The sequence below is a fragment of the Populus alba genome, chromosome 17 (assembly GCF_005239225.2).
Source record: "Populus alba chromosome 17, ASM523922v2, whole genome shotgun sequence".
Classification (NCBI taxonomy): Eukaryota; Viridiplantae; Streptophyta; class Magnoliopsida; order Malpighiales; family Salicaceae; genus Populus; species Populus alba.
The window spans coordinates 1,232,992-1,250,216 of NC_133300.1; the positions used below are offsets into that span (position 1 = coordinate 1,232,992).

General features: G+C 30.4%; 2 protein-coding genes across 4 annotated transcripts in view; both read right to left on the bottom strand.

Annotated features, from left to right (window-relative positions):
• Nucleotides 1-977: 977 nt before the first annotated feature.
• LOC118060448 (LEAF RUST 10 DISEASE-RESISTANCE LOCUS RECEPTOR-LIKE PROTEIN KINASE-like 2.1) lies at nt 978-4,596 on the bottom strand. The gene is made up of 5 exons (XM_035073671.2): nt 3,683-4,596; nt 3,436-3,468; nt 3,284-3,316; nt 2,864-2,947; nt 978-2,184 (listed from the first exon to the last, which is right to left on the bottom strand). The coding sequence occupies exons 1-5, from the start codon at nt 4,503-4,505 to the stop codon at nt 1,046-1,048; spliced, it is 2,112 nt and encodes a 703-aa protein (XP_034929562.2). The 5' UTR covers nt 4,506-4,596; the 3' UTR covers nt 978-1,045.
• A 4,667-nt stretch (nt 4,597-9,263) lies between these two features.
• Nucleotides 9,264-17,225, bottom strand: part of LOC118060427 (integrin-linked protein kinase 1) — a 102,982-nt gene continuing 95,020 nt past the window's right edge. Inside the window, exons 9-12 of one of the 3 annotated variants that reach the window (XR_012168562.1) lie at nt 10,324-10,399; nt 10,077-10,172; nt 9,613-9,744; nt 9,264-9,498 (exon numbers count right to left, since the gene is read on the bottom strand). The gene's annotated coding sequence lies outside the window, so the exon portion shown is untranslated. Of the gene's footprint in view, nt 9,499-9,612; nt 9,745-10,047; nt 10,173-10,323; nt 10,400-17,225 lie in introns of all 3 variants that reach the window. The other 2 variants (XR_012168563.1, XR_012168561.1) reach the window with 2 other exon arrangements.

Consider the following 17,225-nt stretch of genomic DNA (forward strand, 5'->3'; position numbering starts at 1 on the left):
TTTGACCATTTTTCCTTTTTGTTGCCAAACATAGGAAAAGCAGGAAAGTGAATTCCAGGAATTCACTTTCCTGCAATCAAACACGACCTTAATGTTTACAAAAATAAACTCACATGGATATTTTAAGATCTATATATGGTGGAAGCAAATACTCTTAAAATAAAATAATTAAAGTTAGTTTATTTTTAAAATATATAATTTCATTAATAAGTAATTAAATATTAGTGAAGTACTATATAGAAAACAAAAGTTATCCAACTTAGTTAATTTTAAATATTTAAGATTATTTTGACCTTTTAAATAAAATAAATACTCACATTATATTGCAAAATAATTCTAAAATTCATCCAAAAGTTCAATACTGTTGAAAAAGTAAGGTTCAACATGTTTTTTGCTTCCACATAATATTTACGGTGTGCTATTGAAACACTTTTACTTTATTTTTGGGCCAATCAGTATAGGACAACAATTTGGAAGACCTCTTTAGAGACCAAAAAGCTTGTAGCTGCTGAAGCTCAACATCCAATGAGAGCTTGCAAAAGCCCTATCTATGGTGATCTTAGAAATTCAATAAGATCACCATAAGTTATGAAAGATCTGAAAGCGCTTGATACACTTCTGTTAACCAAACCACTCCTGTCTCTGCTTTGCAAAGTCTGCTTGGCATGTCTCTTTACAAGTTGTTGTGGCCAAATTAAGTATGTTTTCCACATGTATGCAATAGTCCTACGAATGAGAACAGAGTCATTTAGTGGTCATCCCTTATCTTGCTAAAGGTCACGTCCATCCTATGATCCAATTCTCCAAGTGCCTAGCCTCAAAGTTACAACAAGTAAGTCATGAATTTTGATGTATTTTCAATCCATACACACTTTTGCAATAATATCTATATGCTTCCTTGATTGAATTATTTTTATCTGGAAGTTGTTAACGGATAATAATATCCAGTTAATGTACACAATCAATAAACATAAAGGTTAAATAATAATTAATACATTATCAACATTAATAACTACTAAGCTATATTATCTTCATCATCTCATCATTAACGACCAAACTGATATGAAGAGTCAATACAATCATTTGGTGGATCTGATAACTTTGCATGATTGGCTCTATCATCATCTCCCGGCATTTGATGTGGGGTGAGAAAAGGCTTAGGAGGTATTTGTAGGGATTCAACATCTGATTCAAGCATCTCTACAACTTTATGCATTGAGGGACGATTAACAGGCTTCAACTGTATGCACCACAATGCCACAATAATCATCTTCTTTGTAGTTTTCTTTTCATGTTCTATGGCATCTTCTTGTACTTCTATGTCCTTCTCTGCACTAACTTGGTCATAAGCCCATGAAGGAAAGTAAATTTGGCTTGAATGATTTGCCAATGCATTTAGGTTCTTCCTTCTTCCTACCATTTCCATCAATAACATTCCAAAACTATAGACATCTGCTTTGTAAGAGACACCTCCAATATTTTTATAAAATAGTTCAGGAGCCATATATCCTATCGTTCCTCTAGCAGCAGTGAGGGGCACGGTGTTATTATTTGTAGGGTACAATTTGGCTAGTCCAAAATCTGAGATTTTCGGAACAAACTTATCATTAAGAAGAATGTTGTGAGGCTTGATATCAAAATGCAAGATTTGCATATCACAACCTTGATGCAAATATTCAATGCCACGAGCCACCCCAAGAGAAATCTCATATATTTTCTCATTGCTTAGTGGGACGCTACCTTCCCTAGAAAAAATATACTTTTCAAGAGACCCATTAGGCATGAACTCGTATACAAGCGCACGCTTCGATCCCTCGACAGTGAAGCCTATAAGTTGCACGATATTGACATGGTGAATTCTTCCAATTGTGGCAACTTCGTTGATAAAATCTTGTCCATTAGCTTTTGACTTGCCCAATAATTTAACTGCTGCAAAACGACCACTACGAAGCTTTCCCTTATACACTGAGCCAAAGCCCCCTTCACCCAATTTGTCTTTGAATCCTTTGGTTATCTTCTTAATATATGAGTAAGTGTACCTTATCGGCATGAGATCATTATCATGACTTTGCAAGAATATTTCAATGTCGTCGTACATGGATAAATGGCGTCTTCGCCATTTATAGATCAACAAAGTTAGGAGACAAGGAAACCCACATGCGAACAGTAGCACATGATATATCACTGTATAAAAAACATTAAAAAAGGGTTAACATCAAAAATATTTTACAAATACTTCATTGATTTTAGTGACGAGTTTATGTGTGATTAATTCTTCAATTTCAAAATCTAATCTTCATGCCTCTTAACACTCTAATATATACCTTTTGAAATTGAAAACAAAACAATATCCATGGAAGTCTATGATACAAACAATAAAGGGAACTATAAAAACTTTCAAAATACCTTTTTTTTTTAATGATTATCGACAGTATTATTAATACCATTTTAGCTATTTAGAAAATGGCCAACATAAAAAAATCTGATATTTCTTTTATAAAATAAGATCATTAACGGAAAGGAAAAATAGAAAAGTGTTATCCTAAAGAAGTAGTAAATACTCTCAAAATACTCATGCTCTATGTTTTATTAGAATATTTTCTTTCTAGTGCTTTAAAATCATTGTTTATAATTGAAAACAAAAGTAGAAAGAATATTACATACATTAATCTTATGCAAAAATAATATGAATTTAAGCTGTAAGAAATATTTAAATTTCAAGTACTTATTTTCTACAACTAAATAAACTTAATGGAAATAAGTCATGAAAAATAATTATTTCTTAAGCTGTAATTGTTGCGTGATGATATACATCTATTTATTGTTTCACAATTAGCTAATAAAAACAAAGCAAAATACTTACCGATGAAAGCAAGTATCATAGGGAGAAAAAACATGAGAAACCTTAGTAAAACTGAAGGGATGGTTATCCGGCCAGCACAATCCTCTGCCAAATAAAAACACAAGGAAAAAAAAATAAATAAATAAAAAATGATGAATGATTTACCATTATGATTGAGAATCAATTCATTCAAATTAAAAGCATTATAAATTATAATAGAAAGATAACTAATTTGGAACGATTGAAAACTATATCTTTATCCTACTAGATATAAGAAGATTAGAAGTGATATCTTATTTCATTTAGATCTTCTAATTAGAGTGGAAGATTAGGATTGAAAAAAAAAAAACTTCTTAGGGTCTTTTATTTATTTTATTAGAAAAATAAATATTAGTACTCCTTCTGTAAAATGATATAATTACACAAAATAAATTAACTCACCCCCAGTAATTCGACAAATTGTCCAGAAGATACCTATAATCACCAAGAAAATATGAATCAGCGCGCAAAATCTGGATGATTAATTAAAAAAACCTCATTCGCGAAGAAAATGCGTGAAGTAAATGTATCGTTTTGACCGTAACAGTCCTCACCATCTAAAAAAGGTTCTACCAGCATCCTCAAGACTGCATTTCAAGAAACAAAGGTCAACAGTATTGGTAATTATGAACTTAAAATTTTAACTGAAGAAATGTAGATTTATTAAAATATAAAATCATTATTGAAGCATTATATTAGATTATCATTATTGAATTTACTTTCAGAAGATTTCCTAAATTTGAAACTGTGTTATGCAGTATAATCATAATACAGTACTTGAGAGAGAGAGAGAGAGAGTACGGTATGGTTCTTGGTAACGTTTATGTTGTAAACAATGATTGTACTTTATTATATCAAGGTTGCAGCGGTTCTCTGTGATATCTTCACAACAGAAAGTTAACCATGAAAGCTCGAACCCATATACTAAAACATCATGGACATCTGTATACGACATATTTGTCATATTTTTTGGCACGTAATAAATCAAATTTATACGGCACAAGTCAGGTACATCCTTGATGATGTCCCCATCAACCATGACATAGGAATGACCTTCCATATCGACACAGCTGGGAGAAGAAATACTGCTCGACGAAGAAGAATTATATGCAGTACCACTGCCATTTTTGCAAGAAGAGGCATCCATAATATAACCTGGAGGATTCAGCATTTGATTCTTGCAGCATAAAAAAGTTAACACAGAACTGTCTGGCCAATTTATCTCATAATAATAATTGCCGTCCGCAGAGCTGAGCGATCGATATTCTGTTATAGAATGGTGAGGGATGGAGAAGCAATCATCCTTCTGAACAGCAGCATCCACAACTCGAATTGTGAAGTCACTGTAATTGATTGCCTGAACATAATACTTTGCCATGTCCAAGTATAAAGCTGGACGTACGTTGTTTTCACAAGCAAGTTCATAACTTTTGACGCCACAGCTCTCGGGATCGGTATTTAGTCGAAAAGGGTAGCTAATATTACGGATATTGCCACAAGAAGAAGGAGCGCAGTAATTGCTGGTGTTCTTTGTAGCACTGCAGCTATGGTGGGTGGATAAGATCAGTAGAAAAGGGAGGGCTGCATATGCACCGAAGAGGTGCCTTAATACTCTACTGAACATTGAGAGAGAAACTTTCTTTGGGAAACCAAATAATGTGCTTTGTTACACTTTGATCAACGGAGATATAAATATATTATGAGGACAATACTCGTCTACAGACTACGTATACCATCTTGGATCAATACGAAAGGAAATCAATCAATAGCCACAAATTAAAGTCTTCGAGTTATTGTCTTGGGCCCATTCTCATTAATTATATTTTTCAAATTTCTAAATGAGATGCAGACGAGCCCATTCAATATTTTTGAAATTTCCAAAATGAGAAGACTGCCTTGAAGTTTCCCAAGTCAATAGCAGAAAAAAAGCAAGGAAAGAATGTGGTGCCATTCAATATTTAAATATAAATATAGTAGGAGTAAAGTAAAAATGCAAAACTGTATAAAAAACCACGTCGTTTCCGTTTCTGTTTTTAAAGGGGTTACAATATGAAACGCTGCCTTTAGCCTTTGAAAAATGAAAATTCACAATATATATTTTTTTCATAAATATATTCTTTGTTTTGTTTGAAGGCAGGAGTATTTGAAAATTCACAAGATTATAAATTTAACACAAACAAATCTATTTTTTCTACATAAAATGAAAATATGAAATGCTCAGCCGATTTTTGAAAAGTATTATTTTTTCATGAAATTTTTTAATTTTTAACAATTGAGTATTTTAGGAATTTTTTATTTCTTAAAATTTTTCATTATTTTTTTGAATATTAATAAATTATGTGGTCTTGAGAATATATTGATCCTCTCATTACTAGACTACATGTCTATTAAGTACTGTGGTGAATAATATTTTTTAATTTTTTTAATTTAAAAATATATTAAAATAATATCATTCATCTATAATTTTAATGCCAGTGTGCTAAAATGAAAAAAAAATGAACAAAATAAATTATAACATTTCGTGTGAAAACTTTAGGTTAAGTCCTATGTACATATAACTATTAAACAATTAAATTAAGATCCAACTTAAAGTTTATTTTTAAAATGTTTAATGTCATCAACTAATTAAGTAATTAAATTTTAATAAAGTATTATATATAAAACAAAAATTAAGTATTTACTTAATTTTAAGTATTTAAAAATTATTTTTTATCTTTTTTTTTAAAAAAAGATATCAGCATAATATTGCAAAATATATAATCCGAAAATTCATCCAAAAGTTAAACTACTATTGCAAAAGTGAGGTTGAAACATTTTGTGCTTCCACGTAGTATTGGCGATATTGTGCAAATTTTCAATGGATGTAGCATTTCTAAATTCATTTGGAATGATGGTACTGTTCCTTTGGTTTAGACTTGCATCATAGTATGAAGAGCAAGCTTCAATAATAATAACAAACAAAAAAAACATGCATCTATATATATATATATATATATATATATATATATATATATATAAAGAATGATTAATTTGAAAAAATCAACAAAAAAATAAATTACAAAGTAAATATTTTATTTTCACAGAAAAGTTATGAACAAATTATTATAAAATACTTGTATATCATGTCCATATGTAATTATTCAAAAAACGATTGCTAATATTTTCGTAAAAAATCTAATCATATTTTAAATTTATAAAATATATAACCAGGTACCTTTTAAAATCTCTTCTTTATAATTATATATATATCCATCAATTTTATAGGTAGGGTCCAATGACACGTTACGAGATTGTCTCACAAAATTATAGATTAACTAGAATACTAATAATAAAAAGTTGATTATAGAAACAAAAACAAATCTATTTTTTTCTACATAAAATGAAAATCTGAAATGCTTAGCCGATTTTTGGAAAGTATTTTTTTTCTGTTCAATTCTTTAAATTTTTAACAATTGAGTATTTTAGGAATTTTTTATTTTCTTGAAAAATATTAATATATTATGCATGTAGTCTTGAGAATATACTCCTCTCCGTACTAGATTAGCTTGTCTATTATTTTTTATTTAAAAATATATTAAAATAATATCATGCATTTATAATTTTAATATCAGTGTATTTGCGGTCCCATATATACAATTGAAGCAGTTTTACAACAAATCTGAATAATCTTTAATGGAGGTTGCATTTCTAGTAAATTAATTTGGTTTAGATTTGCATCATAGTATGAAAAGCAAGCGTAATAAAAAAAATGCATTTATTTCCACAGATTTAATTATTCAAAACAAATATTAATATTATCATAAAAAATGTAACCTTATTTGAAATATAAAACATAACCATCTTGGATCAAAGACTTGCCGGAGATATTGCATGGTCAAAGTCAATGGCAAGAAGAGCTTTTCCCACCGAAAGAAGGGGAGGGCCTCAAGATGGCCTACACTTCCATAGTCAAGCTCGTCTCATTGAATACATGCACCAACTGGATTAATCAAATTGTGCTGCACCGACTTGGTTAGTCAAACATGTACAATATAATCAACATTGTGCTATAGGAAGGGGTAATAAATTTATTGTGTTTCTCGCAGTGTTAAAAATTGGCATAATAGTGCAAAATATATAATCCGAGAATTCATCCAAAAGTTACTTAATTTTCAATGGTTTAGACTTGCATCATGGTCTGAAGAGCAAGCATCAACAATAATAATAATAATAAAAACATGCATCTATATATAAAAATAAAATAAAAGAATGCTTAAATTGAAAAAATAAAAAAAAATAAATTACAAATTTAATATTTTATTTTCACAGAATAGTCATGAACAAATTATTATAAAATACTTTGTATATCATGTCCATATGTAATTATTCATTAAACAATTGTAATTATCATAAAAAATCTAATCATATTTGAAATTTATAACATATATAATCATCAGGTACCTTTTAAAATATCTTCTTTATAATTCAATTAAAAGCGAGTTTTGTACAATAATCTTTAAAAAAATATAATTAAAAAGAAGGGATAAAATGATGGCAGATAATTATCAAATACGATAAAAGTCAAATTGTGAAGATAAAGTAACTAATTGCCTGAACATAATATCTTTAAAATTATTAATATTTTTAGTAGTTAATTAATATGATGGATATTGTCACCGGAGCGCAGTAATTGTTACTCTTTCAAGTTTCAAGCACTGCAAGAATGGTTTGTATTATGTTTTTTTTTTTAGAAAAGTATAATTATTTAGATTATTTTAATATATTGATGTTAAAAATAATTTTTAAAAATTAAAAAATATTATTTTAAATGTATTTTAAAAAGAAAAAAACTAAAATAAAATAAAATGAATGTCTAAAAAGTAAAGTCTTTGAATTATTGAATGTTCACTATCTCACTGATTTCATTAATTAAAACTTAAACTACAAAAGTACTAGCTAGCCATGAGAATACACAAACACAAATTGGAACCCATAAAGATGAAGAAAGTACCACCGATTTTTGAACAGAAAAATGGAAGAACATTTCAATTCAAATAATATATCTTAAAAATTATAATCTCAGTACTAGTTCAATTGATAACTTTGGGACAATCCTCCTTGTAAACAAGAAATTCTCTAGATTACGAATACCATCGATCTTGGATCCCTACGAAAGGAAATCAATGGCCACAAATTAATTACTAAAGTCTTGGAATTATTGCTTGGTTGCTCTCTAGCTCAGTGATTAAGATTTGGGAAATTGCACGAAATGTTCCCACCGATGAAGGGGAAGACCTCTCTGTGGCCTCCACTTACAAAAAAGTCAAGCTCGTCTACATCTCGGGTCCATCCTGAATGCGATGCAGACGAGCCCAAACAGAGAAGAAAGAAATGGAAAACAAAAATGTAAGGAGTCTTCCCAGCTTGAAGTTTCCAGGTCAATAGAAAACAACACAGCCAATTAATTAGAGAAAAGGTTAAGAAAAAAAAATGTGATAACAATCAAGCTACCTTTCATTATAGAAGACAATGACAAGATTGAAAGCCCACAAAATGACAATAGAAAACAACACAGCCAATTTTTTATTGGTGATCGTTTGAAATCACCAATCAAAACCGCGGTAATGGAATATATAGTGAAAATTAGCTTTTGTTTGGGTCCCATCACGTAGATAACAACATGATACTGGGTTTGTAATAAATCAAAATCTTTAAAAACCGAGAAAGCTATAGCTATAGAAAAAACACCTAAGATATTTAATTTTTATTCCTCAAATATTCTTGTTCAAATACCATTCCAATAGCTTCTTGTAATGATAAATAAATGGGGTCAGATTGAGTCCACACAAAGATGATTTGAAACAGTGGGAAGCTGACAACCAAGAAAAATATACGATCAAATCTTGCAGGAATATTATTGACAGAATTGGCTTCTCAGGTACTTTCTCTTTCGCATCACTATGATGGAAAGTAATAGCTCCACCAACGATTGAAATTTTCTTATGGTTATTACTCCATTTGTACAAAGGATTTTCTAATAAAAGGAATTTAATTAATTTAAGTCAAGCAATATGTCCTTTCTGTGCTGATGAAATCGAGTATGTGAATCATCTATTTCTTCATTGCTATATATGAACCTTGGAAGCTTTGGCAGCATTTCATGAAATGGTCTGGATTAAGTTGGAGCATGCCAAAATCTATAGATCTAGTTGTTTTGCAGTGGACTTTACTTGTTAAAGGCAGGTTGAAAGGAAGAGTATTCGCGATGTTATCTTAAGGTATTTTGTGGGAAAAATTGAAATGCAGAAACAAATTGATTGTCGAGGATAGGATGCCAAATTAGAATACAATGTTTGAGCTTGTTTTTTATCGTCTAGCTCTTTGGTTGAAGGCCACAGAAATATAAAGTAAAACTACTAATTCAATTCATACAAAGGAACACATATTATACATACAAAGGAACAAGAGAACAAGGACACGGCAACTCATTTTGATCTTAATCCCAATTTATTTGTCCCCTTAATGATCAATGTGTAACATGAAGCTCCAAAACTGTTAATTTCATCGAAGAAAATCCTCGGTCTTGTTCCAAGTTTCCTCTTCTTGAAAATGTCACTGAATGCCTCCCCTGTTACTTCCTGCACTTAATTAATGGTCTCATTAAACATTGACTCAGAACAATGAGGTAAAACACAGTGGTCTTAGGCCAGTATATATTGCTGCTTCGGAGATTTAGGGCAAGAGATCCATACCATGGAAGCTTAAAAGTGTCTTTCCACCATCCTTGTTTTGAACAGTTGCAACAAACTTTATCCAGTCTTGTGATGATCTCAGAAAAGGTTGGTCTGACAACAGGTTCTGAATGCCAACATTCATCAATCAACCTACATGAAGATCAAGATGATTCCCAAAAAAATTAAGCTACTCCCTTGAGGTTGTTCCTCTCATTTCTATGAGCAAGACAATAGTGAGTCAAGCTCAAGAAGAGATTGGAAAACTAAGTAAAACAAGAGAAACGAATAGCTCAAGCCCTGTCTCTAGCTGGTTTTAGGGAACTGCCTTTACTTGATCAATATCGAATTTGCATATGCAGTCGTTTTCTAGATCCACTGTATGTACCATTCTTGGTTTTGGGACAACTTCCTATTCAATTTGCAAAAGAAATTGAAGACAGAATCCAAAACTACTCTTTTAAATCTGGAGGGTAACTTCTTACTTTGATCTTGAATGGTGGTCTCTTTTTCTCTAAGCACATCAACTTCACGGCCTCTTCAGGAGTTATAGGATGGAAACGCTGCACTCCCTCAAGCATCTAAGCTCAAACGAAAAACAAACAGAAGAAAAGTCCCACTTAGCACTTAAATCTTCAAGTAAAAAACCATGCACTGTGCAAAGAATAGCTGTAATACAGATGAAGGAAACAGGAAAGTATAACCAGTTTGCCAAATTAGACTGCGAAGTACCTCATACCAAAAGAGTATGCATCAACGCTTCGATCCAATATTTCATCGTTATAAATCTCAGGCGCCATGTATACATCTGGAAAGCAATACCATCACTTAAATTCAAGTCAAGAACACATTGCAGTAATCCCTTTAAAGTTATTCACTCAGCTGTATATGATGAGATTAGATGAGGAGTTCTGCTCTTAAAAGGAAGCAGGATAACAAAGTAAAAGTGTAAAAAAGACTTGCTTAAATAATTGATGGGTTTTTGGCTCCTACAGAAGCGATTCATTCCTTAAAAAGATGCAGGGTGTCTAGCCTTATCTTTAAGGTGGAGTTTTACAAAGCTTTCGATATTGTCTAGTGGGATTATTTAGAGCAAGTTATGATTAGGTATATAGGTTTTGGTGAAAATTTGATTAATTTGATCAAAACTTGAATGTACATTGCAAAATTATTAGTGCTGATTAATTAATGGATTTTCTTTTAAGGAATTCTTGATGAGCCATGGGATTCGCCAAGGTGACCCCCTTTCTCTCTCTCTCTCTTTTTTTTTATAATTGCAGTAGAGGGGTTATTTGTTTTGTTTTAGAGAGCAGCTAAAACTAATCTTTTCAAAAGTATTTTTTTTGGAGACAACTTTTGCCTACTACAGATGACACTCTGATCTTCACGTGGTCAAAACACTTAAAAGGATTCTATTGTGGTTCGTTATTTGTTCAGGTTTGCACATTAATTTCCACAAAAACTCTTTAATTGGCATAAATGTTAGGGAAGATACTTGTGTTAGTATGATATCTTCAGTATTTTGTAGATTTGTTCCTTGCCTTGCTCTTATCTAGGCATGCCTTTGGGATGTAATCTTAAAAGTTTGTCAACATGGAAACTTGTTAGAGCATCTCCAATGCAAAAAGCCAAATTGAGAAGCTAAATTGATAAAATGGCTTTTTGAATAGTAGAAATATAGCTTTTTTGATTATGTGCATTCCAATGGTAAAAAAGCTATTTAAAAAAGCCATTTATATTTTAATATATTTCATGTTAAATTCATTTTTATATAATTATGTAACTAATTTAGATATTTTATATATAATATAATTATGATGTTATTAATTATATAATTAATATTAGTAATTTATAAAAATAATATAAAATTTAATGAAATAATATGAAAGTTAAAAGATATAATTTAAAATTAAACTTAAAATTTATTTATATGAATATTTTTTAATTTTTAGTTTTTATATGTTACTGTTAAAAATTTAATTTTTTAAAAGTAAATTCAAATTTATGCTTTGAAAAAATAACCGCCACCATTTTTAATTTTAAAATTTCAAATTTCGAAAAAATAACCGCCACCATTTTAAATTTTAAATTTCAAATTTCAAAAAAATAACCGCCATAAATTTTAAATTTTAACATTTCAAATTTTGAAAAAATGACCGCTAACATTCTAAGATTTCAAAATTTAAAAAAAAATAATCCATCTATAAATATTCTCATATACCTTAACATTTTTTTCTCATCATTCCATTGTTTTCTCTCCGATCAAAAATATATTTCATTAAAATTCATCATGAATTATTCTAATTTTAATTTTTATGATGCTTTTTGATTTTGATGATGACACTCCTGTGATCGATATTTAATTAAAAATACATTACATTAAACAATAAATAAATCTAGTTAATTAAAAATACATTACATTACAATAAATCAATCAAAGTTAATTAAAAATCAAAACCCCTCTTTTGCATAATTTCTAACTTTCTATTTTGAAAATACGCTGCAGAAATTGGATCCAGATTAGAAATATCCATTTTCATAATTTCTTCTTCTTTCTCAATCCTGTCCAATTCTTGTTTCTCTTGACTTTGTTGAATCAGCATGGCGTGTTGCTCTAACATAATTTTTTTGTCTTGTTTCTTCTGATCCTCAATTTCAACTAGAGTATCCCTGAATTGTTGTAACAGATTCGTTACAGTTGCATCCCCAACTTTATCTTTTCCTTGTCTACGTTTAAGTCGTTCCTTTGCAGCCTTCTGATTGATTGGTCTATCTTGATAAATCAATGGTTTACTATCTTCTCCTAAACTAACAGAATCAGGGGTAGATGGAGTTGATGAAGCCGGACTTGCATTGACATGACCTTTTTGTTTTTTGTTTGACCTTTGATGTTGACTTGCACGCTCAAATTGCCATTTGGGTTCTTTTCTTAAGATAACCCAACAATGTTCTAGTTGAAATCGTTTGCCAACGCAAAAAGCATACATTTACCCGAGCATCATTAATCTGGTAAAAAAATAAATTAATTAAATAATGTTAAAATATATGTTAAACAATTCAACATAGAAATGAATGTTAACATTACCCTTGATTCTTCGGTCATTCCACTTTGCTGACGATTTTCAATTTGAGTAACAAATCCAACAAATTTAACGACTTCTCTATTTATTTCTTGCCATCTACTTGAGATGCTTATTTGTGAATGATTATTCAAGTTTCCTCCATTCTCTACAAAGTAAGCATGTACGCGAGCCCAGAATTGTTTTGTTTGTTGATCAACTCCTGTAATTGGATCCTTGCTTGTATTTAGCCATGCAGAGACAAGTAAACAATCCTCCTCTGGTGAGAAATTTTTACTTCTTTGTGATTTTTTTACCGAATGGACATTTAAATTCGAGCATGTTAAGTCATCAATTAATTGATTAGAATCATTTGGTTGAGAGAGAATATCTTCTGACTCACTCATAAGAAAATTGGTAAAAGAGCTTGGAAAATTTGAATCCATCTATATTAAAAAAAAAAACTCAAGTTAAAACCTTAAGAGAGTGTAAAAGAAGCTCACATTCAATGTTTAACAATTTTGTAGTTTTCATACATGCGAATTAATAATAAGCATTGCCTTCTACTTGTTCTAACATAACAATTTGACCATTTTTTGAAACTAAAAGAAAATCGATATACTGGTTTAATTGCATTTTCAAGAAGACAAAATATAATTGACCTCAAATTAAAACAGACAATCAAAAATAAATTTTAAATATGCAACTCTATCTTTTTATCAATATCAACTACCATTATTAATTTCTCTCAATTTTATCAAAGATAACAACATAAATAAAAATTATCTTCCTTAACCCATATTAAAAACATAAAATAATAAAGAAATAAAACTCATCACAAATATTAAATTAACAACAAAAGTTCTAAAAAATCAAGAGATATTAAAATGAAAATAGAAAAAGCTTTTAAACAAGCATACCTTTTAATTTCAGCTAATTAACACAACCGATGTTTAATAATTAACCGGAGAATAATCGATTCTTGTTTTTTAAAATTTGAGAGAAGGGTGAGACACAATACAAAAATTTAAAACTACAAGTTTTTTCTTCATGTATTTATAGACAAAATTTTCTATGTTTAAAAAAAAAAAAAAAAGGAGCTGTTGGCCAACGGCTTAAAAAAATAGCCGTTGGCCATTTTGGCCATTTCTACAGTTAAATGTAGAAATGGCTCTTAACAAAGCAAAAAGCCATTTTGGCTATTGCTTTGCCTCTACCGTTGGAATGCTGAAAATAAAGAAATAAAAGGCATAGTACAGATGCCTCTTCATTTAGCAGCTCCATTGGAGCTGCCCCTTATTGAGAATTTCAAAAGAAAATTGAGCATGTGACGAGGTCGTATGCTTAGCATGTCAAAATGTATTTGCGTAATTAAAAGTGTCCTGTGATCATTGTCAATCTATTATATCTATTATATGTCTTTTTTTTCTTATGGCAAGGCGCGGATCTGCAAGTCACTAGAAAGAATACATCACATGATTTTCGAAGCTTCAAGTTGAATCATCATCTTCATGCGTTTTGATCTAGCAAAAATCCTTTGTTTTTTTCAGAAATCCATAAGCCAGTTGTTTTGTTTTGAAAGAAAAACGCGAGAATCAAGAAAAAGAAGGTTTAGTGCATTTTGTTTTGGGTTTAGTCTGTTTTGATTTCAAGAAAAGAAAATGATCACTCGTAGTTAGCAGGTTTCCTTTCCACTTTTACAGAACAAAGAAATGTTTTTGAATCTTAAAGCGTCCATGAGATATTGTACGTGACAACCCATGCAAGTTTTTCTTCATAACTGTTAACTTGACAGTCCAGCTTATATTGTAAATGGAAATTGAAAGATCAAAACCGAGAGATCGAGTTCATCATGTGGCTAAAGTCTGGGTTTCTTATAGTATATATGTACTGTCTGCATTTATCACTTTACCGTCAGGAGATTTGAAAAACCAGCATGCTCTTGTTTCCTTTTGACATATTTTCTCTCCAAAATGAACACTTTCATGATCTGTAAATAAAAAGCATGGGTTGTTGTTATTCTTTGAAATCATGAGAGTACAAAGGATTTATACCTGCAATTCAGATTAAAGAAATCTAAACAAAAAGAGGAATCATTTCGTTTGCTCATTTCGTTACTGGAAGTCTACATCTCAGCAGCAGAAATTTTTATCTTAGCTTTCTACTTGTATTTTCCTTGTTACTGTAAATGCTCATATTCGCGTGTTGAAAAACGAAGCTGGACTAATAGCTTTTCCTGTATCATAATGTATTGAAGAAGATGAATTTTTACATTAAATAAAATTCAAGGTTTTTAAATATTAATCTAGAAATTGGAAGTTTAGAACTTTAATTGGCATTATTCAATAAGTCTTTTTTTTAAGTGACCAATATCCAATTTTCATGAAAAGATAAGTCTTCTTTATAAAGGGATTAATGTTAAAATTTTCATGACAAGTCTTCTAATTTTAAAGATCAACATCAAGTTTTTCATAAAATAATTGAAAATTAAATTAAAAAAAGCTAAAAACTATTAGGATAATTAATGAAAATTACAAAGATAAATTTAGAAGAAAATACATGATTAATATAACATTTCATAATAAAAAATATTGTAAGGATGACATCATAAATTTAGCCACTCTAATTTTCTTGATATATTCCTTTCCTTGAATCATGGGGAGCCCCCAGTCAACATCGTGATGTAACAATACTGACTAAAAAAGGAAGAAACAATTACAATATTTAATTTTTATTTATCAAAGTCTACTTGTAAAAAAAAAATTACAATTCTATATATATAAAAAGGAAGAACACATAACAATACTGAATTATTATTAATTTTCTAAAAGACCGTTTATCTTATTAATTAAACTAACAAAATGTAGAAAATCTAATAAACCACATAATCCTTCTCTCTACTTGATCATAATCAGCATGAAACTAAACTATACAGATCCAACATGAAACACCACCTCATTTCACTTGACTAAAAGCCCCCTAATCTTCTTTCTAAATCAATATTTTTCTATCTTAGTTCAAATTTTTACTCTTAATTTTGATTTTTTTAAAAAAACTAAAAATACAAAAATATGTATTTTTAACATAATTCAGCTCATTTTTTATTATTTCATAATTTTTCAGTCACTTTATTTCTCGTGTTTGTGTTAATGATTTTTCAATAGTAACAAATTCAAGAGAATTAAAAAAAATTAAAAAACAAAATCATAAACAGAAGAAAAAAAAAGATTTAATAAGCATAATGATAATAAAATAAGAATTAAAGGACAAAAAAACCAATAAAGAGAAAAGTGAGCGGAGAGAAAGAAAAGGAGTAAGAAAAATTGAAAGAAGAAAAATTAAAAAGAAAACAAGAGAAAGAAAAATATGAAAAAAGAGAAAAAAATAGAAGAAAAAAGAACTCTTACTCTGTCTCTCTACCACAGATGAAAAAAGTAAAAACAACTCTCCTACCAAGAAGTAAGCCTCCACCATCTCTCTATCACCTTGATTCTGCCTACACCCACACGCTGATTTGACCTAGGAGATCTCCTCACTTCGCCGTGACAAAACGCCATCTTCTCCCCATTTTCTCGATTACAGCTTCATTTTTGAAGTGACACCTTCTCTTCCTCAGCGGCCAACATAGTAGCACCAATGACAACAATGTTCCCTGCAGAACAGATGCAGGAGCATTGAGCATCAGTGGCAGCAACAGCTAAGTAGTGGTGAGAAAGTATAGATCTGGACAAAGAGAAATAAGAGAGGTGTAGACCAAAACTTTCAGGTGTCTGATCTCTCCTCTAGAAGACAGTGACCATCAACATCGATTAACAAAGCATAGAGTGGCGTCTATGGCGGGTTGGTCCACACCCTCATTGTGGAAGTTCCCCTAGCGTGTGCTTTTACGTGGCGCCACTGCCTCCTCGCTTTCCGGCATTGTTTCAGCCTCTTTCTATCCACCTCATTCACTGTAGAACGTCGATCTCAAAACCTAAATAATTTTTTACATATTCTTGAATTTTATGGTTTTATTTTTTCTGATTTTATATGTATAGTCGCCGATAATCTTATGCGAGGATTTTTTTTATGTGCGAAATCATTAATTTTATGACTGGACGTGTAAATTCTATGTGAGCATATGCAAGTGTTTTGTCAAAAAACAATAAATCTCATTAAGTGCTTTTCAACTAATTGTTAGAATAAAATAAATGGTTAGTCGATAAGGGAATCCTTCAGCAACAATATCCTAGAGAAAAGACAATAGAGGATCTCTGAGGTGGGAAGGAAAACCATTAACAAGAACTGCTAGATATATTGAGATATCCATCCCTGCCATTTCTGCCAGAAACCCATGTGATTCTTGACCTGAAGCAGATAATCCAATAAAACTGAATCAAAGGCCTTTCGAAAATCGACCATAGAAATAAAATCCCGTGCTCTTCTCTTCTTCATGCTATGCTCAGCCTCATTCGCCATCCGAGAAGTCAAGTATGTGCCTCCCTGCTATAAAACTAATGATTTCATGCATGACTTTTATATGATCCTTCAATTTGACCTCCCCTTTAATTTGGGAATTAAAGTGATATATGCAAT

Coding starts and splice junctions, on each gene's coding strand:
- LOC118060448 (XM_035073671.2), bottom strand. CDS start 4,505: ATGTTCAGTAGAGTATTAAGGCACCTCTTCGGTGCATATGCAGCCCTC. Junction 3,469..3,682: donor ACGTTACCAAGAACCATACC/GTACTCTCTCTC, acceptor CTTGAAATGCAG/TCTTGAGGATGCTGGTAGAA. Junction 2,948..3,283: donor AATTTGTCGAATTACTGGGG/GTGAGTTAATTT, acceptor TTTATTTGGCAG/AGGATTGTGCTGGCCGGATA.